The sequence below is a fragment of the Protopterus annectens genome, chromosome 6.part0 (genome assembly GCF_019279795.1).
Source record: "Protopterus annectens isolate FY-2018-M chromosome 6.part0, PAN1.0, whole genome shotgun sequence".
Classification (NCBI taxonomy): Eukaryota; Metazoa; Chordata; order Ceratodontiformes; family Protopteridae; genus Protopterus; species Protopterus annectens.
In genome coordinates, this window is record NC_056737.1 from 303065416 (window position 1) to 303088433 (window position 23018).

A 23018-nucleotide genomic window follows, 5' to 3' on the forward strand; every position below is an offset into this window, starting at 1 on the left:
TTGCACACTAGCCAACACTAATGCTGTCAGATCTGATGGAGATGACGGTCTCCTTAGCAACCCCTACTTTTTGTTGACAAAGCCACCACTCTTACTTGCACACAAACACATTTGGATGCTCATGCACCCACAGACACACACACATACACTCTCAGACATCCCCCACACACACACATCCATCCTTCAGCAAACAAGCCCCCCCCAACAGTCAATCATGCTTATGGAAACACTTACCCACACAGTGAGGAGTAGTACTCAATGCAAAGTAATTGAAAGGTGTAGGTAGTGAAAGATGGCTCTATCTGTAACTAGAAACCAGTTGCCTATGTTTAAGGAAGTACAGTACTACTTACCATGAGGAGCTGGGTATATAAATATGCAGATGTTATTGGTGAGGATTGTAGCATATGGGTATTTTTGGAAGACTGTAGTGTGTCAACAGTGAGGACATTTCTAGTGATGGTATTAAAACATTTACTGCAAGGGCATAATGGGCTGGGAGTTAGATGAGTGGATATGGTTTAGCAGGCTTTAAGCTGTGTTTTGAAGTTGTTAACCACTGCGTCAATTGACCTCTAATGGGAGCAGCCGAAAGAAGAAAATAAATTAGAAGTTATATGAGCCAAGAGGGGTAAGGGACTGGCATATGGGGATCTTCTAGTGAGTCCCAAACAACATGACTGAAGTCTTTGATGTGTTATTAGAGAGAGTCCAGTTAGAGAAAATATTATGGTAATTATTAAGGAGAGTCTGGATATTTGTAATGGAATGGCAGAAGCTGTGCTAAAATGTAATCTATCTGAAGGCTAACAACAGCGGAATCAAGAGAGGTGATAATATCATTTATATATAAAGAAAAAAGTACAGATCCAAGTAGGGAATCCTGGGGCATAGCTGAGATGGCTACTCCTTTGTCAGAGGAAGTGTTCTAACTTAAATTTGAGGATTCTAAGTTCCAGGTAGTTTTTGAACCAATTAAAGTTTGAAATGTGTAGTTTACAGGGAAATGTATTGTATTCTACAATCTCAAAGGTTTTGGTCAGATCACTGTTACTTTTTTTTCATGGTAAGGAAAATTTTATGTAGAACTGTGTAAAGAGCAATTTTTGCATTTGAGCTGTGGCCTGAACCCATAATGCAAGTATTTCAGTATGCCGTACATGTTGGTGTGATCAATGACCTGACCATATGGTGACCATTTGAAAGGTTGGTACTGTGAATGCTAAGCTCTAAAATGTGGTGACTGAAGGCCCAAAAATCTGGTTTTAATTATACTAAATCTGAGATTGCCATTTCTCAGAACATACCCTTTTTCTGGAGGTATGGCAACATTGGACTTTATATATTTAAGTTCAGAAGTATGGGGAGTTTGTCCCCTCCCCAGTGAGGGTGCAGGGAGCAAGTCCCCTGCAAAAAAAAAGAGGATCAAAGGAAAAGAGCAATGTTTGATATTTGCTCCTCCTGTATTTTCAGTCGATTTTTGTCAGGACTCAGCACTGTAATTCACAAGTTATCCATAGATGATACTTTTCAAATATTTTTGTTACAGAGGAAAGTATGAAAATAAGACAGAGGTTCTGAGGGGGGAGGAGGAGTTGGGTTTCTGTGGGATAACCATTATTAAAAAGTAATTAGATTGTGCGAGAACAGCCTTAGTTGTTATAGAGAGACTGAATACAGTATATGAATGCTGCCTGAGTTTAATATCATCAAGTTTTTCGATTAGTTTCTTTAGAGGGGTGATCATATGGATATGAAACAGAGTGTAAAGTGTATTGTGAGAATGTGTGCATGTGACATGCATACATACACATGCACAAATATCAGGTACAACACGGGCAACAAAGCCCTTCTAGCCTGCCAGTGTACCAAAAGAGTCATTCCCATAATAAACGTTCAAGTTGTTCTTTAAAATATCTGTCAGTATTTGCTTTAATATAATTTAGTAGCTGGCATTATGAGGTCTTTCCTGTAGAGAAGTAATTTGATCAGAGGGTTTGTTTGGGTAGATCAGTTCCTCCTCAGATGGGGTTATAACAAGTTTCAATAAATTTTCTGTGGTTGATTTTCATAGTAGGAGGAGATCTTTTGGGTAAGATGCTATCAAAGTAGACAGTTTCTTTGCTAACTCTCCAGAACATCGTGTGTTGAAAACCCATGCGACTGTGTTTATTTCATAGGCAAGTTGATTATGCTGACTGTTGACATTTTTTCTGAGTATTTTTAGAAGTTATTGTTTGTAGTTTTCTTCCATTTTTACCACACTGTATTTCTTCTTGTAAGCTTTGGTTTTATCTATTATATATATATATATATATATATATATATATATATTTTTTTTTTTTTTTTGGAGTAGTTTGTCCATAATAGTTTCATGATAAAATTCAAAATAGAAAATATAGTAGTGGTGTTGTTGGACTGGTAGAGTTGTGACCAGTTGATTTGTTTTTTTTTCTCTTCAAGTATGGGCTTTCTTGCTTCAGAAAAATTACATTTGCATATGATTATAAATGGCAGTTTGGGAGGACTGAAAAAGATGATAGCTAAGTAGGAAGATTATCACAGTCTGCTTGGAAGGACTGATACTTGAATGAAATTCCATGGACAGTTGATGATCATTAGGTTTGTCAAAAAGTATGATTGTCACATTTGATTTACTGGGGCTTCTAGTTAGCTGTGTCAAGTTTAGATTGGAAAGTAGATGAAAGACATTTTTTTTTGGCTGAAGAGGTCAGTGTTACAATCACCAAGAATTAGTAATTTTCCAGTTTTCTTTATGCCAGATTTTATTTTTCAAATAGTATAAGACTAGGAGATGGCAGGGTATATGTAACCCCCATATCTAATTTTGTGTGGGAGCTGATAGTGCCCTTGTGAGTAACCAGTTGCAGCACTCCTCATTTTGTAATATAGTACCTCAGCAGCCGGTATGTCAGTAGTACAGAACCTTCACTGGGATTCCGTCTGTGATAGTATGACTTAGTAATATGCCTTCTGATTTTATGTGCTTCTTTGTTAGAAATATAGTTCTGTCCCCCTGACTTTTCTCTGGGTTGATTATTGTGAAGTAAGTTTAAATTATCACAGATAATGGTAGGGGGACAGGTATAAGGGTAGTTTGACATGTGCCACAATTTCAAGAAAGTGAGAGTTATTTTCAAGAATCCAAAATTTAAGGCAATCAGTTTTGTTCCTGATCTTGTGAGTACCAAGACAGCACATTTTTAAGAAATGCTAGTTATTTGTGCGGATAGAGTTGTTTAGGTTTAAGGAGCTTAGATTGTTATTTACCTGTGGTATAGGCCAGAGTAATAGAATTTGAAAATGTATTTATATGAAAAGCTGAAGAATGGATATAAAACTCTTGAAAATTGTAATACAAAATGAGTAGGAGTCAGGTCCAGAGTTTGGGGGATTAATGAAATCTCAGAGATACTTTAGTTAGAAGCTGGTTGTGTTGCAGCAAAGTTCCTTCATCTTGGACTGGAGTGGAGTGCAGGCCTCCCCAAAAATGCTTGTCATAAAGCTGTACTTAAAAGTTTGGTATACGCATACTGAGTGTCAGTAAGCAGAAATAGAGTAATATTTTTCTAAGCCTAATACTCCTGTTACTAATGTAGTCTATGAGGCTGTATCTCATTTGCTTGATGATTTTCCCCTTCTTTGCTGCTACTTTATGTCCATACCACTACACCAAGACACGGCTGGATTTTAGCCACTGTCAGTTTTTATCTCTAATGATACACCACAATAGATAAACGCTACTCATCTGCCTGCTTTTCTTTTCCTTTTTATTTGTTAGTTAAATACTTCACATGTACAGTACATCCCCCTCCCTAAGGTGCACTGAACTTTCCTTCTTGGAATTTGCATTCAGTCTCTTGACTTAGGTGTTGTGATATGCATTATATGCTGTTTTACTCAGCTGACTTTCAGACCGCTGGGGCAGCAGAACTTAATTTTGCCTGCCTTAAGGATGGTTAATCTTGCATTGCAATGCTAATGTAGCCATCTGTTATTTTATATTTTCATTGTTTGCTGTTTGCTTGATGCATTCTTTTTCTGTTAACAGGTGCTGTTTACATTTTCCCCAGCTTGTTGACCCAGCACCATTATCTGCTTGACTAAAAGAAAAGTACACAATATGTATGTCTTCAACTTTCCTTGTCAGAAAAGCATGGTACCTGACCTCAAAGACCATTTAGAAAATCTACCCCTTAAATTATCAGCTCTTGAGGTTGTTTATATATGAAATACCAATCTCTATATGATTTCCAAATGTGATAGAATGACCTTGTACAGTTATAAATAATTTTGAGGTGTGAGTGAACTGTTGTTGCAGCATTTTGGATGTTAGTAAAAGCGCAGTTTACCTTTCTGCAATACTAACAGAGCTAACAGTAACCTTATCTCAGGGATATATCCAGCTGTATGTTGATATTTTTCTAATAGCATGTTCTCAGCAAAGCTCTACTCAGGATCCTCAACTCACCACTTCAAAGGACCAGCAGTTCTACTCTTACTTTACAAGAAATGAAGACATTACAAAATGTATGTATCTAAAGGACTAACAGGTCTACACTAAGTTTACAAGAAGTGAAAACCTTGGAGTATTTACTCCAATAACTGTTCTTATTAACTTTATTTTCCTTTTTCTCCAGGTGATGAGATGGATTTTGCCACTGAAGCAACTCCATTTAATGATGCTAACAAAACAGGCTTATTAAATACAGGTCAGTATACATCCACTGTATTCAATTAATAAATGTACATGATATTATATTTTGCACTTGTCTGCTATATTTTCGTGTTTAATCACATTGTCACACTGATGTAATTATGCAATAAAAAAGCTTGACAAGTTTTTCTTTTTAAATATTTTTCAAAGCGCTTTTCTTAAAGCTACTGCAAATGAATGGCTAATGGATAAAATTTTCTCTCTCTAGTTTTTGTGTTGTATGGAATTAATTTACTGCAGCCATGCCTACTGTTTTCTGTCATACATAAAAAAATGTGTGAAAAATGAATTACAGGTGTTCTAAAACGAGTTACAGTTCTGTACAGTTAATAATAAATGGAAACTCTAGGGCTGAATTTTCTTGGAATCCTCTTAGTACAGGATGTGAATACGTTTATATTTTTCTACTAAAGACATATTCTTTCAGGTGCTAGACTACTATAATATTGGTTGGTAAGCATGCATATGTCTGCCCTGATGCATGCCAAAAAATATGTTTTGCCCTTTCAATATAGTTTTTGTTTAAAGGATTCAAGAAAAAGATTTGACTAGAAGAAAAGTTTCAGAGCAATGTACCTTTAATCGATATGTCTTTCACAGTGCATTCATTTAAACAGACTTCATTAAATTGTGGCACAGTATAGAAAATTGCAAACATAAATAACTTTAAAACAAAATATGTGACCCAGGACAAACAATACAATATATAAATTAATCATATGGCATCTTAAAAAGGCAAATATGAAAATAATTTTCACAGTTTATTAGAAAAAATAGAACTGTCCTAGGTGCTGGTAAACTTTGGCACACCTGCATAAGGCATTATTCGTCGTCTGGGACTGAACTGCATGAACATAATCAGAAATTGCATTTTATTTTCCATTGTTAACTGGGACAGTCTTTCTGAGCTAGTTGCCCTTTTTCAGAAAAAACCTAGGAGAAAAGTACCACATATAAAACACAATTATAGTTAAGCTAAAGACAAAGTCAGTACATGCACAGTGTAGGATGGTAGACAAAAGGCATTCAATAGACCTCTGTATTTAAATATGCAATATAGTAGACAGTAAAAATGTATATGTATGGAGTTACCTACAACACAGTGTATTAATGCATGAATTGTAGAGCACAATAAAAACTGAATAACATGATGACAAAGTGTAACCATGTACATTACATATGAACATGGTTAAAATTGTCAGGGAGGATAGTTTAAAAAAGGGTAGATTTGGTTAGGAGAGATGATATCCTGTACTAATGGTGACATGTGAAGGAAAGTAGGGAGACAGAGGATGTTCTGTAGTCCTGTCTCGCCTTCATTCTTACATATGGGTTCAGAGCCGATCCTCGGCTCCAGCTCAGCTGATTACAAAGCTCAAAGTCTCTAAGTTGGCTCGTGACAAGGTAGGTATCCCATAATGCAATAGTAAGAATCCCCAGATCTCATTTGCCACGTCTACGAGTTCAGAAGTGCTCTCTTTCTTGGCCGTGGCTAAGTTGGAATTTTTTGCTTATTCAGATTTTATAGTGATTGTTTTTTTACTATAATAGTTAGTGTAGTATTAATAGCTTACAGTTTGTTATCTTTAGTAGTTAGCTAGTGTGTTTTTGAAGTTTATTGCAAATTGTTGTTGCAAATTGTTGGCTTTCGCTTCCGCAGGCCTTTCCTTAGTGGTATCCCTTTGTTTCTGTGTGTTAGTTAAATTTTCTTAGGCATAGGTCTGTTTTTTAGTTAGGACCTATTCTAGCCTTTATCTGTTGCTTGTTTCTTCTCTGTCTTGCCTACCCCTTTGTTCATGACTAGGCTCATTTAAGTTAGAGGACCTAGTCCTCTATTGCCTTCTCCCTTGTGTGTTGTTTCCTTAGCAGAGGACCTAGTCCTCTGTTGTCTTTCTTCCTTGTGTTGTTTACTTGAGCAGGGCTAGGCCCATTTAAGTTAGAGGACCTTGTCCTCTCTTCTTTATCTTTCTAAGCTTATAGCCTGTGATTGTTGTTGTGGCAGTATGTTTAAGGAAACTAAAGACCATAAACCTTCAGGCTTCAAGAAATACTTAAAATGCTCATAAAAAATGTCCTTGACTGATGGGGATAGTATTTGTGTCTATTGTTTGGGAGCCATACATCTACAGGAAACATGTACATTTTGCCACTCTTTTAGTTCCCGGGTTCTCCAGGAAAGGAAGAACAAACTGATTTTGAAAGGTCTCCTTAAACCTCCCTTTGAGGAGGATTTAGCTAGCTCTTGCTCTTCTCATTCCAGGTCTCCCTCTTCTAAAAAAGAGAAGGTCAAGTCGGTTAAAAGACAATCTCCTACACCAACTGTTAAATCAGGACCTCCAGAGAAAATTGCCAAAATTGACAAACCTTCTACCTCTTCGGTTCCTCTGCCTTCAGAGCCAGTTGAGGTTATGACATAGACCATCCAGTTTCGGCCTCAAGTTTTTCAGAGCTGATAGCTGAACCCATACCTCAGAGCCGATCAAAATATTTATTACCAGCATCCCTGACACTTAGATCTCCAATTTTGCAGAGATCCCGATCCCCTACCTTGTCTTACAGATCCTCCAGGAGTCTTTCTGAGGAGGATGTTGAGAGGGTGGTCTGGGAGCTGGGGGCTACTTCCGCTTCCTCGGAACCAGTAGTGTCCTCGGAGCCGGGGAGATCTGCCTTCAAGATGATGAGGAGCGTACGGTCTAGATCTTCATTTCCACACAAGGGTACCGGTGCTCTTCCCCCTCAAGCTCCAACCTCTGTCTCAGCACCATCTCTCTCTCTCTCTCTCTCTCTCTCTCTTGACAACAGAGACCTGCAGCCTCAAGAGCCCCCTTGGATGGCCCCAGTCTTCCGAGACCTCCCCAGAATACCCTTCTGAGGAGCCTCCTTAGAAGAAAACTTGCAAGAGGAAGCATGTAGACTCTTCTGATGAAACTATCACCTCTGACACTGACCTCGAGAAGTCAGAAGGGTCCCCTAGGTCATCCTCTGATGATATCTCCTTCATAGATATCCTAGACATCCTGAAACAAAGAGACAGGTGCCCACCATCACCCCTTCTGATGAGGAGTCAGTGTACCTGAAGGCTTTTGGGTCTCAACCTTCAGCCTCTTGGGTGTCTCCACCTTTCGATGAGCTGTTAGATTTGGTGAGTTGAAAGGTGTGGGAAACACCTGATGCCATGGAACCATTCCCCAGAAGGCCGAACAAATTTCTTTCAGCTCCTAGAGAAAAAGAGTTTTTGACCAAAGGTGTGCCTGTAGATGCCATGGTGGTAGCAGCAGCCACAAAGAAGGAACTAGCAGAAACTTCCTCATCTGTCCACCCACCGAACAAAGAGTCTCGAACGATGGACAGATACGGGAAGTGTATTTTTTTTTTCAGTGGCTTTCACACTCAGATCACTGAATTACCTCACCCATTTCACTAGGCTTCAAAGAGATCTCCTAAAAGAGCTAGGAGATACTCTCCAAGGTACTTTAACTGAAGGAGTCCCTGAGAAGGTTACTGCAAAGTTGTCCACCTTAAACTCCTCCATGAGGCTGATATCTTACGCAGCAGATGGAGCGAGCAGGGCAGCAGGTTCAGGTGTTTCCCTTAGGAGACACTCCTGGATGCACTTATTTAACTTTGCAGAGCCCTTCAAATCTACATTTACCAACACCCCCTTTGACGGTTACTCTCTGTTTGGAGCAAAGGTAAAAGACACACTCACCAGATGCGAGTAGGAAGGGAAGACTCTCTCTGCTGTGGGAGTACATTTTTCCGTCCCTTCTAGACCATACCCTAAAGGTCAGAGAGGTGGAAAAATGTGGTTCAAGAAATCTCAGAGATTTTTCCCAGATGCACAAGGTGATTCCTTCTCCAGAGGCACAGAAGGAGGATATAATGGTAGACGTTACACTAGAGACAGGGGGGGTCCACAAAACCAGGGTGGCCGCGATTCTTTTCATGGACGTCCCTATCAGCGCTCCTGAAGTGGGGCCTGACTGCGCTTCTCTGGAGCCAGTTGGGGGTTGCTTATCTTTGTACCCAGAAGCCTGGCATAACATCACACAAGACAAGTGGGTACAAAGAATACTTTCCAGAGGATACTCCATACCCTTCTCTTTTCTACCTCATCTAACCAAGAAAATCCCAGATGTTCCACCCACTCACAAGGATCAGGCAACTATAGAAGTCCAAAAGTTGCTTCAAAAGAGAGTCATCCAAACCATCCACGCAGATCAGATAGGATTTGGAACTTACTCCAGATTCTTTTTAGTGCCAAAACAAACAGGGGAGTGGAGGCCCACATTGGATCTCAGCAAGTGAAATGAATCAGGGAAGAAGTCCAAGTTCTGAATGGTCACAATGCAGTCTATACTCCCTCTGTTAGGCAAAGACAATTGGATGTGCTCCATAGACCTCCAGGATGTGTTCTACCACATAAAAATGGACAGAGCATCAAGGAGTCATTTATGCTTCTGGCTGGGAGCCAGTCATTACCAATTTCGTGCTCTTCCCTTTGGTCTCACCACAGCCCCCAGGGTGTTCATCAAATGCATGGCGGTAGTAACGGCTCACTTGAGACGTCTTGGATTCCAAGTGTTTTCGTACCTGGACGACTGGCTCCTAACTGCCACCACCAGGCACCTACTTCTACAAGACAAGGATTCAACCATCTGAGTCTACACTCAGCTAGGCATTACTATAAATTAGGAAGTCTGCCTTGTCGCCCTCTCAATATATGACTTTTATAGGTGCAGAAATAGACACAGTTGCAATGATGGCTTCAGACAGAGTGCAAAATCTAAGACAACAAATATGCAGTCTGCTTCCCCAACACAAGGTCAAAGCGAAGACAGTGCTCAAACTTCTAGGAACCATGGCCTCTACCATAACTCTAGTTCCGCTAGCCAGACTACATATAAGAATCCTACAATGGCTACTCTTTTCCCAGTGGTCTCTTCAGCAACTGCCTCTAACTCATCCCATTTTAATAACGGAATCTTGCAAAAAGGACCTTCGTTGGTGGATCCAGTCCAATCAACTAATGATAGGAAGACCATTCATTCCTCACCAACCCGTTGCTACTGTGACCATGGATGCCTCCCAGATATGGTGGGAGGGCATTATCTAGGAAGGACGGTCCAAGGCACATGACAAGAACATGAGGTTCACTTGCATATCAATGTTCTAGACATGAGAGCAGTGCTACTAGCATTGCAAGCACTTCACAACTTTCTTCCTCTAGGGACAATCGCAATCCAGTCAGACAATATGTCAGTGGTATGGTATATAAATAAAACAAGGGGGAAACAGATCCTACCGCCTATGTCGAGAGGCTCTATGAGTTTAGCAGTGGGTGATATCTTCCCAACGCTTTCTAGTTGCACTGCATATCCCGAGGAGAACCAGTGTGATAGCTGACAAGCTCAGTAGGGCAATCTTGATGCCTCACGATTAGTCTCTGAATCAGAAAGTCGCGGAACGCATTTTCCACAAATGGGGACAGCCTTGCCGCAATCTGTTTGCCATCCAAGTGAACACCAAATGCAGCAGCTACTTCACCCTTATCCCCCCCCAGAGAGACACACTTGTCCACAGTTGGCCCTTGGGACTTCTTTATGCTTTTCCTCCCTTTCCGCTAATATCAAAAGTGATCCAGAAAGCAAAGACTTTGGGAAGCAGAATGATTCTCATCACTCCTTACTGGCCTCGTGAGATTTGTTTCCCCTTTCTTGGGCCTCACCTTCTGGACGATCCATGGACTCTGGACTCAGTACCAGACCTTCTGACACATATGTCAGGCCCATTATATCCCTGTCTCCACACCCTCAATTTGACAGAGTGGCTGCTCCACTTCCATATCTAGTCAGGCTTCATGATTTCTCTCCTGCTGTTATAAATATCCTGACATTTTCTCATAAACCTTCTACGAGAAAATTGTATGCTAGCAAATGGAAAAGAGTTTCTCTCTGGGCACAATCTAGGAACATAGATCCATACACAGCCTCCATTCCCTTAGTGTTAGAATTTATAACCAAACTTTTTCATAAGGGATCAGCTGCTGCTACAATCAAAGTTCAATTAGCAGCTATCTCCAGTTTTCATTTGGGACAACATGAACCTAATCTTATGGCTCACAGATTGTGTAGATCATTTTTAAAAGGCACTACCTTACTAAGACCTCCTTTTCAAGAACCTATATCTCCCTGGGATCTAAATTTTGTTCTTTCAAAACTTACCTCACTGCCTTTTGAACCTTCACCTACATGTGATTTAAAGTTCCTTTCATGAAAGACCATTTTTTTGGTAGGCATTACGTCCTCCAGAAGAGTGTCAGAGCTGCAAGCACTCTCAGTCAAACCTCCTTACTTGATATTTCAGAGGCAGAGTTTCCCTTCGCACTAACCCTTCCTTCGTCCCCAAGATTTGTTCTCAATCAAATATGAATCAAACTACTGAACTGCCAGTCTTTTTTCCAAATCATACAAACAAAGCGGAATATGTTTCATCAACTTGATGTACACAGACAGTTATGGTTGTATATACATAGAACCAAAGGGTTTAGGAGATCAAACCAATTATTTGTATCTTTTTTTGGAGATGAGAAAAGGAATGCCAGTCTCCAAGATAACGTTATTAAGCTGGATTTCAAATTGCATATCTTTTATTTACTCTTCTAATGGCAAAGAACTCCCATTTAAAATTAAAGCTCATTCCATCAGATCTTCTATCCACATCTGCCGCTTTTCAAGCCAAAATTCCAGTGGACAGTATATGTGCAGCAGCAACTTGGGATACCCCTCATACCTTTATTACTCATTACAAATTGGACTTGGCCTCCAGGGGTAGAGCCTCCTTTGGTTCCATGGTTCTTAGGAATATATTCCCGTGAGCCACCCGAGAAAAAGGTGCTAGGGACGCTGTCCCATATGTAAGAATGAAGGTGAGATAGGACTACAGAACATAAAGAAGTTATGTACTCACCATAACGTTCCATGTTTGTAGTCCATCTCACCCTTCATTCTTATGAAACCACCCACCTACCCCCGTCCATTTATCCTTGGAGGATCTGGAGACAAGATCATTTCTATCTTCCTTAGGGTTTGAGACCTTTCCTCTTTGTTTTTCCTTGTGGAAATACTTTATATCACTTTTATAGACAGCAGCAAACAAGATCTTGGGATTCTTACTAGTGCATTATGGGATAACTACCTTGCCATGAGCCAACTTAGAGACTTCGAGCTTTGTAATTGGCTGAAGTCAGAGCCGAGGATTGGCTCTGAACCCATATGTAAGAATGAAGGATGAAATGGACTACAAACATGGAACGTTATGGTGAGTACATAACTTCTTTATATGCAGAGTAGGCAGAGGATATTATTCTTCGAAAAGGAAGAATACAAAAAGTGTTTACCATAATGCAGTGTACTGAGGTATTCCTGTAGACATGGAAACTTGAGAAGAGACAGACAGAGAAGTAATCCTAGTAATGAAAGATTATATAAAATATCAGAGTGAGACTCCTGAAGAAGGTGGGGTTAGGAGAACTCAGGATATTATAAGTGTAGGCATGAAAGTGTGGTTAGAGAGAGGAATCCTAGTAATGAAATATAAGACATAAGAGCAAGATTCCTGCCACTGTTGTTATGAGACATAAAGATCTTAGATACCTAAAAAATGATTTGTAATATGGAGTATCTGTGGTACAGTATTGGTGACTGCACATTATTGTAAAATATGTCAGTATGTTGTTTTCAATTAATAGTTCTGTAAAAACAATTCTGTTTTTTTATTGTAAGATGATTTTTTTTTAGGTTGGATAGGAAGTTTGTAGTGTTCCGTTTGCATGTCTATTGGAAAAGAATTTCACAAGCTAGCGATAATAGAGTACACTGCATCAATATAATGATTATTTGGTGTAAGTACAGGTGATTGGTTTTAAGAGACCAAAGTGATCTTGGATGTTTGCAGTTTTGAGCAAGGTTGAGTAAAGTACGGGATATGTGTGGTTTATATTGGCTGTTGTGTATAACATTTAATTACTTGCAGACTAAGGTGTTTTGCCTTTTTAACCAACTTATTTATCTGAGTGCTATCCTGGGATGTGTTGAATTTGGTAGGGTAATTGCAAATTTAGCTGCTTTGTTATATGCAGTATCAAGTTTATGTAGAACTTTATTTGTTAGATTAGTCGTAATCGGTGATGTGTTTTGAAGACTTGGGAGCATGACTGTTGGAGGTGTGGTAAGAATTTATCCTTGTGCAATGTATGCTTTTGCTTTATATTGCATCCCTAATTTCTGATTAGTTTTTGTTATGATGTAGTTGACATGTTGTTCAAATTTCAGGCGAACCAGTAAATGGAAAGGTAATGTCTAATGATGTTTTTAATGTTTCTAGACTCTTACTCTTCTGTCTTATAAAATGTCATTGTCTTTCTGAATTATCCTTGAAGTTTTGCAAGATAAAATTGGAGCAACAGGCAACACAGATCACATTTTTCTATAGACAATAAAAAACAAACAAAACAAAAAAAAAGGAATTATGAATGTCTTTTTTATCTATAAAACCAGAATCTGATGACTCTGCAAGTCTGTATGTTGGCTTCCTATAATAATCTTAAAAAAAAAAGTATTAAGACATGTTAAGTAATGATTACCTTGACTTTACCAGTATGCATCCTCTGTGGTTCAAAAAGATGACCGTTAAGGGGCAGGCCATTCGACTCTGTAGGTGAATTGATAATGACAGTAGCTTTGTAAAATATGCTTGTAATGATCATAAAATGTTTGCTAGTAGGGAATATCCAGCTTGGGTGGTGTGGGCTCAGTTATTTGAGGTCAGTACTAATAGAGGTACCCAGTATAAGCCTAATATGTGTGTAGCACCTACTGTGGAGAATGTTCTGGCAAGAGCTAGAAGATACAATCAGCAGCAGTGCCTCTATTCACTGGAGAGTCCTTAACTATTAAGAAAATTGTGAACTACTGTCTTTATCCCCACTGGTTTACCACCATCTAATAAGAAAGCAGTTCCTAGCACCACAATTTGTGGATGCTGTAGCCAGTAAGTAACAATAGTTTTTCAGGTTTCCTTCTGGCTCCAGAGCAGCTCATAGATTGCACAATGGTGTTTGCAGTATGTTCAGAAACTATACTAACATCTTAAAGTAACAGAATCAAAAACAGTTCATGAACATGCTGTGTATTTTTGTTAACTTGGTCTCATTGAGCTCACCTGAGGTGCCCGAAATTTTAAACCTCAGTTTTTTTTTTTTACAGTTATGGGATATAGTTTTTGTGAATTCATAAATGTTTCTGATCTTCTTCTTCTTTCGGCTTTTCCTGGTTAGGGGTCGCCACACCGGATCACTGTCCGCTCATGATTGGCAGTGGAGTTTTATGGTGTCGAGTTGCCAGCCCGGCGCCCAACCTGCCACAGAAGGCAAACACATGCACGCATTCACACCTAGGGCCAATTTAGAGTGTCCAATCCACCTACAGCATGTCTTTGGGATGTGCGAGAAAACTGGAGCACCCGGAGGAAACCCACGCAACCACAGGGAGGACATGCAGACTGCGCACAGAAGGCACCCCAGCTGAGGATCGAACCAGAGAACCTCTTGCTGTGAGGTGGCAATGCTAACTGCTGCACCACTGTAGCCGCCCCCATAAATGTTACTGATCAGCAGTGTAAAAGTGACAACAAGGTAGGAGAAAATGTAAAAGAAAATCTACAACTACAAAGTTAATTGCAGTTAATTTTCTAATTAAGCAGAAGTGTGGTTGCTTACCTTTGTTCATACTGATGCAGTTCATACAGAAAGGCCCGTAACTGCAACTTGTATTAACTGCAAGACTTTAGAGTACATGCAACGCAAGAATATCAAGACAGACTGTGTAACAATACTCAATAAACTAGTCAAAGTTGTGTCAGTTCATTATCAGTGAGATGGTGATAGCAAATGCAAGGACTTTTTTAGAAATAAAGGGCCGTAGGAAAATTTATAATCGAGGGGAGGAAAATCTTGTCTTGTGGAAGTTTATTTCAAGAAAATATTACTCTGATCCTGAAAGCACCCATACCTGTTTTCAGTTTGGTTTGACAGACTTCAAGTATAGTCATCATCATCTTCTTTCGGCTGTTCCTGTTAGGAGTCACCACAGCGGATCATCTGTTTCCATTTCTTCCTGTCCTCTGCAGCATGCTCTTTCACACCAACCGCCTGCATGTCCTCTCCCACCACATTCATAAACCTAATCTTAGGCCTTCCCCTTTTCCTCTTACCTGGCAGCTCCATCCTTAGCATCCATTTTCTAATATACCAAACATCCCTCCTCAGCACGTCCAAACCAACGCAATCTCACCTCTCTTGCTTTGTCTCCAAACTGTCCAACCTGAGCTGACCCTCTAATATACTGATTCCTAATCCTGTCCATCCTAGTCACACCCAGTGCAAATCTTAACATCTTTAACTCTGCCACATCCAGCTCTGACTCCTGCCTTTTTGTCAGTGCCACTGTCTCCAACCCATTTAACATAGCTGGTCTCACTACCCCCTTGTAGACCTTCCCTTTCACTCTTACTGGTACCTGTCTGTCACAAACCACTCCTGAAACTCTTCTCCACCCACTCCATCCTGCCTGTACTCTCTTCTTCACCTCTCTTCCACACTCACCATTACTCTGAGCTGTTGATCCCAAGTACTTAAACTCATCCACCTTTACCAACTCTACTCCCTGCATCCTCACCATTCCTCTACCCTCCCTCTCATTTACACACATATATTCTGTTTTAGCCCTGCTGACCTTCATTCCTCTCCTCTCTAAAGCATCTCTCCACCTCTCCAGGGTCTCCTCAACCTGGTCACTACTCTCACTACATATCACAATGTCATCTGCAAACATTATAGTCCACGGGACCTTTTGTCTGATCTCATCTGTCAACCTGTCCATCACCACTGCAAACAAGAAAGGGCTCAGAGCTGATCCTTGATGTAATCCCACCTCCACCTTAAATGTATCTGTCACACCCACCGCAGTCCTTACCAATGTCACACTACCCTCGTACATATCCTGTACCACTCATACATACTTCTCTGCCACTCCCAACTTCCTCATACAATACCACAACTCCTCTCTAGGCACCCTGTCATATGCTTTCTCTAAGTCCACAAAGACACAATGCAACTCCTTCTGACCTTCTCTGTATTTCTTCAACAACACTCTCAGAGCAAACATTGCATCTGTAGTGCTCTTTCCCGGCATGAAACCATACTGCTGATCACTAATCATCAACTCCCTTCTTAACCTAGCTTCCACTACTCTTTCCTATAACTTCAAGCTGTAACTGATCAATTTTATCCCTCTGTAGTTACTGCAGCTCTGCACATCACCCTTATTCTTCAAGTATAGTGAGTATAGAAAATCTGTTATCTCCAGACAGTTTTAGGATTAAGAGGGTGGGCAACTGGCCGCCACATGTTATCCTTTACCCTGGAAAGATCAGGCAAAGCTAGTTTTCCAGGATTCTGCAATCAAATTAAGGCTTTCAGAAGTATTCAAGGGAAATACACTAGGCTTCCCCCTCAAATCCTAATACTGATCAATCAATATTAAGGTCTATGTTTAAAGGAATTGTGCTAGATTAGATGAACACACTTTGAAGTCATACTTGCTATCATGAAGGTATGGATATGAGCATGCTGTTTTGCTTGTATTACCTTGTAAGGACATCATAATGTCACCATTCCTAAATACTTTTATCACATAGGTTTTGGAGAAGTACTTATTCTGCAAACAAACTTCTTCTTGGCCTGTTATTTAATTTATTTGTTTATATTTTGTTAATTGAGTAGTCTTCTACTGACCATAGTTTATTTTCAGCAGAGGATTATGGAGAAAAGCAACAACCTAATTTCTAAGCCTAGTCATATTCTGAGGTCTCACTGGTAACTTCTAAGTTCAACAGCAAAAATATAATAAGCAGGAAGCCGATGTGCAAGAGATGAACAAGGACTAGAAATGTGGAGGGTTATCAACATACAGTGGATATAAAAAGTGTTAAAATGCCAGTTTTTTTTTTTTGATATAAAAAAATGCGACCACAATAAATCATTTCAAAACTTTTCCCAACCTTTAATCTGACCTATCACCTTTTCAATTCAATTGAAAAACAAACAAATCTGTTAGGGGAATAAATATAAAAAATAAAAAAATGTACAATAAGCTGGTTGTATAAGTGTGCACACCCTTAAATTAATACTTTGTTGAAGCACCTTTTGATTTAATTACAGCATTCAGTCTTCTTTGGTAGGAGTCTGTCAGCATGGCACATCTTGACTTAGCAATATTTCCCACTTTTCCTTGCAAAAGCACTCAAAATCTGTCAGATTGCGAGGGCATCTCTTGTGCACAGCCCTCTTCAGGTCACCCCACAGATTTTCTATTGGATTTAGGTCTGGGCTCTGGCTGGGCCATTCGAAAACTTGAATTTTCTTCTGGTGAAGCCATTCATGAAGGAGAAAAATTACATAAAAAGACAAATAGTTTTTACCATTTTGCTCATTAGTGAAAAAAATGGAATGTTCTAGATTTTCAAATCCACTGCATATGTAGCAACACAGAATTCAAGAGGGACACCAGGCATTATTCCTGGGTCGATATTAGAACACCGAACGTTCAAAATTTCGAGTGTTCTAATATCGACCCGTTTTCAGCAAATGCTGAAAATATTGAAGAAACAGAAAACCAAATTTTTTCCTAGGGAAAGAATATGGTTGTCCGTTTCTGTTGCTTCGGTATTTTCAGCGTTTGCTGATGGAAAATTGCGGGTCGGGTTCAGGTAAGTGTGCAATTGTGTGGACATGAGGGTTAGGGCGGGTTAGGTGAGTTAGGGTTAGGGCGCGGGTCAGGTAAGTGTGCGATTGTGTGGACGTGAGGGTTAGGGCGGGGTAGGTGAGTTAGGGTTATGGCGCAGGTAAGGTGACTGTGCGATAGTGATGGACCTTAGGGTTAGGGTTTGGGTTAAGGTAAATGGATAGTTAGTGGTGTATGTATAGTTTAGTGTAGGGTTAGTTGTAAGAGTTTAGGTGTATGTGTGTGGATTGCTGTTTGTTTGGTGTGCTTGTGTTGTGTGTATGTGTTTTGGAACAGCAAATTTATTCCCTAGGAAAAAATTCACTGTTCTGTATGTTCAATGTTTTAAATTTTCGATTCATAGGGTTCTATATTAGAACTCTCAAAATTTTGAACGTTTGGTGTTCTATTATAGACCCTTATTCCTATGGATCTTAAGTCTGTTCATTTCCCTACCACTTACCACCTGGCACAGAGGAAGGCAGCCAGAGGGGGCCACTCATGGTAGACTTTGTGCCATTGTTCACACCTAGATACAAGTAATGAAGGCATTTACAGTTAAGCCCTAAACTTGCCCCCTGGTGATTGATGTTGTCACCCCCATCACTGTGAGGGTTTACTCTGTCCTCTCCATGCATGTGAGTGCTCCCATCCTCATGCTAATGAGGGTTGTATTACTATCTTGTATGACAAGCCCATGTCCACAGTTAATAGCTGCAACTTTGACACCTGTAAGCTTCCATTTGCATGTTGCTAGGTAGCTAACTGGACATATTCTCTTTCCCCAGAGTAGGCAAGCCTGCATTATCCACATACTCCCACCCTGCTGACCAGCTCTTCCAGTTCCCAGGTTTGTAACTAAGCTCGAGACATCTACATCTTAGTCAGGGCTTTATCCCTCTTTGCCACAGAGTTAAATAGAACCTTTATTAAGCTGAGTCAATCAATGTTATTATAATACATCATTATGATGATGTGGGAGAATATAACTGTTTGTGAGAAATCAAGGAACTCACAAACAAATATTTTCTGAGTATGCATTGCTCATAGAAGAAAGAGGTTAATATGTTTTTGTGGTGCACAAACATATAATATAACGACATTCACCATGTAATGGTCCACATGCAAAGCAGTATTTATCCATGATCAGCACAGTTTATCCATGAACGAAGACACTGTTTTTCTGTGTTACAGTGAAGCTTTATTTTATTTGTGTGTATTGACTGGGAAAGTCGAACAGGGACAAAGGCCATTTTCAGTTGAAACCTGGGCAGAAAAGCTACACAGAAGTTTAATCAGTTAGAAGGACAGCACATTTGCAGTGTAATAACATTAATACGCAGTACAACATTTTGTAAATAGGAATATATTACAATAATGAAGCACTGATAATAAACTGTCTTTCGGCTTTTCCCGGTTAGGGGTCACCACAGTGGAACTCCGGTCCGCTAATGATTGGCAGTAGAGTTTTACGTGCTGGCTTGCCGGGCCTAACGCACAACCTTCAACGAAGGAATGCCCATTCACGCATGTTGACACACAGAAGACACTCTGAGAATCTAACGTGCAACGTCTAACTGTGTGGTGACAACGCTACCGCAGCACCACTACCGCAGTTAAATGAAGCACTGATAATAAGAGATTAAAAAAGTGGGGTATTTTTTAGGATGATAAATAGTCATCTTTACAATAAATTCATATTTTGCTGTGGTAAAAAGTTCAAACAGTTACAAGTAGAGTAGATTTACAACACAATTACATGAATGTGAAGAAGAAATTGTAACTGGAATTATTGTTAGTTGTTGTGTCTTTCGGCTTTTCCCGGTTAGGGGTCGCCACAGCGGAACTCCAGTCTGCTAATGATTGGCAGTTGATTTTTACGTGCCGAGTTGCCAGCCCTGATGCACAACCTTCAACAAAGGTACACCCATTCACGCATGTCTCCACGCAGAAGATGCACTAGCTGAGAGTCGAACCCAACAGCGTCTTACCGTGAGGCGACAACGCTACCGCAGCACCACCACCATGGATCTAACTGGAATTATTGTTAATAAGCAGTCATATTTACAATATATGCTTATAAGGACTGTTAGATGAAGGGCTTGGGAGTGGTAATAGAAGAGTGATTAAATAAAGAATGGGAAGGGAAAAGTGAAAGTGAAATGAAGATAAACAAACACAGGAGTTGACATTAGAAAGTATAAGAGTTAAAAGATTTAGAAATTTGAAAAAAAAATAGAGAAGGGTTTCCTGGGGTGGATGAGCAGTCATAGCTCCCAGTCTCCACCATTTTGAACTATTAGCTTGTTGGATCTTTTAGCAGCAGCAGCCATGATAACTTCAACAGTCAAAATACTAAACTGAAATTGTGGTCTTACTTGAGCAGTCCTTAAATCAAAACATAAACTGAGAACAACACCAGTGATTTATAGGGATAAAGCCTTAACTATGTTCCAGGTGACCTGGCTTCGATTAATAGCCTGGATGACTGACAGAGCAGCAGAGAGAGATGGGTGTGTCCATCCTGGGAGGGAGAGTGCTTCTTCATGATGCTGCTTAAAGAGATGTGTTCATAGAGGGGTGATGCCCTGGAACATAGTTGATTGGGGGCAAGGAAAGGGGAAGTGGGTAGGGCATATTAAAAAAAAAAGGAATGCCCTGGATGGAAGCACAGATGTTTTTGCCCCAGGGAAGCTCTTAGGATCCATGACCAGCTCCAGAAAATACTGCAATAGTCCAGGGGCAAAGTAGAATGGCTGGTAGACCTGACATGGACATGGGACACTAGGAACTGGGCCAGTACCATGAGGTGCAAGGGGACCAACAAAAAAGTTTTAAAGTGAAAATACAACATACAAAGATAAGTGAAGTTTTCCCTGTTGCATGTCTTATTTCAACAGACAGTTCTGTGGGGCTCTTTAGTTTCACTTGGCTGAGTGAGGACTGATTATTGAGACATTTTCTAGTACAGACAGTAACATATAATTCTACAGTTTAGACCAAGTACTGGAATATATGGGATTTCATGGCACTTATCATTTTAGATTGTAACACTCATCCACCATAATTTATACTTCTGCTCTCAATTTTACTTAATCTCTTATACTTTTGTGTGTACACAGAGCCAGAGCCAGCACTAGACAACACAGGCAGTCGCCCAGGGCACACACAGGCTTGGGAGAGCTCACTAGGCAGGAAAGGGGCCCACCACAAACTTACATTTCTCCTTTAAGGATGCACCTGTGTGTCCTTAAAGAAATGTAATGCCTGCTGCCTGAATCCTTGGTAGCGTATGACGCATGCACATTTAAACTGGAATGCAGCAAGCAATTTTTTTAAGAAATGAAATCCGGATAAACAGGTAGGGGATTTTGTTATGCCGTTGAACTCTGTGAAACAAGCTCTAGACAAACAGGCAGGAGTGTGTGTGTGAGTGAAATGCCCCAGTTAGAGGGGACATGTCATAGGATCTTAGGAAGTTACTAGGCTAAAGGCCCTAGGGCCCTTACAGTCCTAGCCAATTTCTACCCTTATTTCTATGGTCAGCACTTATTGCCCCTGTCCAGGAGGGATACAGGTGGAATCCCAAGGGTGAATTTATGGTTACCCATCCAATTGTCCAGATTCCCTTTGAAGAGGGCCAATGAGGTGCTCTGTTTGACATGAAATGGGAGTCTGTTCCAAAGGTGTGGTAACCTCTGGGAGACAAACTTGTCCCTCCAGCAGGTTCTATTCATGTCACATACTAGGTTAAGGTCTTTAGAGTGAGTAACATATGTTGTACCATTTGACTTATGGAGATGCAGCATTTCCAGTTAAGCAGGGTCAGAGATTGCCTTGTATGCAAGGCTGAGATCGCCTCTGAGTAGTCTCTATGAAACATAATAAAGTTAAAATTATTTCAGATGATCCACGTAGGATAGATGCTGAAGACCTTGAATTTTCCTTGTGAGGAACCTTTGTGGTCTCTCCAGTTGCTGCAGATGATTGGAAAGGTACATACCAAAAGGGGTGTTGTACTCGATTATTGGCCTGATGAGGGAAGAGCACAGGGAGGTTTAACTTCTTTTTTTCAGGAGACAATGCCCTTACTTATGAGATGAGCCATATAGAATGCCCTTCTTACCACTGTGGAGACATGGTGGTCAAAGATAAGGTTGCTGTCAACCTGTAAGCCCAGATCTCTCAGCACTGAGTGAGTACTTAAGATGTTGCTATTGATGTGGTAGTTAGCAGGAACATTGCACTTACTGAACAGGATGATAATACATTTTTTTTGCATTTAAGACCATGACTTTGGCATCAATCATTTGTTTGTGTAAGACCCTCTTGTAGGATATTGACATCATTTGGAGATTCTGTGACAGCTCCCAGTTTGCGGTCATCAGCAAACTTTTTCAGCCACAGACCTTTAGTTTTCACTTGTACTTTGGAGAAATAGATTCCAAACAACAGAGGTCCCAGGACTGATCCCTGTGAAACACCACTGGTTACAGGTCTGCTGTTGGAGGTGGATTCCCCTAATTTGACTATATGGATTCTATCAATGAGCCAGTTAGTGACCCATCTAATGATATAAGGGTTGATACCTAGCAGTGTGAGTTTGTCAATGTTGCCTGAGTGGGGGATAGTGTCAAACACCTTGGCTAAGTCTAGGTAGGCTGTATGCACAGATTTCCCCTCATGCAGGACCTTGGTGACTGTCTCAAAGAAGTCCATCAGGTTTAACAGGCAAGTTCTCCCATTGAAAAATCCAAACTGAGTAGGGTCAAGTGTTGGAGATTATCTATATCTTTGTTGATGAAGTCCGTGATGATTCACTCCATGGCCAGTCAGGCTAATAGGTCTATAGTTCCCAGAGTCAGTGGAAGCACCACCTTTGTGCAAGGGAATAATGGTGGCCATTTTCCATTCAGCTGGGTCAAAGCCAGTGCTTAGACTAGGATTGAAAAGAGTACCCAATGATGTTGCTAACTCTTGTTGGAACCCATGTAGGACACAGCCTGGGATGTTGTCAGGTCACATAGATGCTGAGTTTTGTCCTTAGAGAGGGCATTTATGACCTGCTCTTTAAGAGATATGAGGTAGGTGACAGGTGGCAGAGATGTCATGAGGTACGTGTGGTTGGGAAAGGGCAGTGACATTTTCACAGAACCTGCCGGCCAACAGGTTAGCTATATCCACAGGCTCAGTATATGTGGCATCGCTAACTACCAGTTTGGCATAAATCTGGGTCTTTCCTTTTAGGTTACTGATGTAACTAAAGAATGCTTTGTGGTTGTCCTTAGTTGAGGAAGCTAATTTGGATTCATAGTTTGCTGTGGAGGACTTCACAAGAATTCTTATTTGCATGTTCAAGCTGAGGAGGGAGTGTTTCCATTTTAGGGCTCATTCCTTCTTATTCTTAGATAGCAATGTCTTCCTCTTATTGTAAAGCC

General features: G+C 40.4%; 1 protein-coding gene across 1 annotated transcript in view; it reads left to right on the forward strand.

The window, feature by feature from the left end:
- Window positions 1-23018, forward strand: part of ISM2 (isthmin 2) — an 832179-nt gene that overhangs the window by 791806 nt on the left and 17355 nt on the right. The window contains exon 5 of the mRNA XM_044074053.1: window positions 4662-4733. Coding sequence (XP_043929988.1) covers window positions 4662-4733 — 72 coding nt within the window. The remainder of the gene's footprint in view (window positions 1-4661; window positions 4734-23018) is intronic.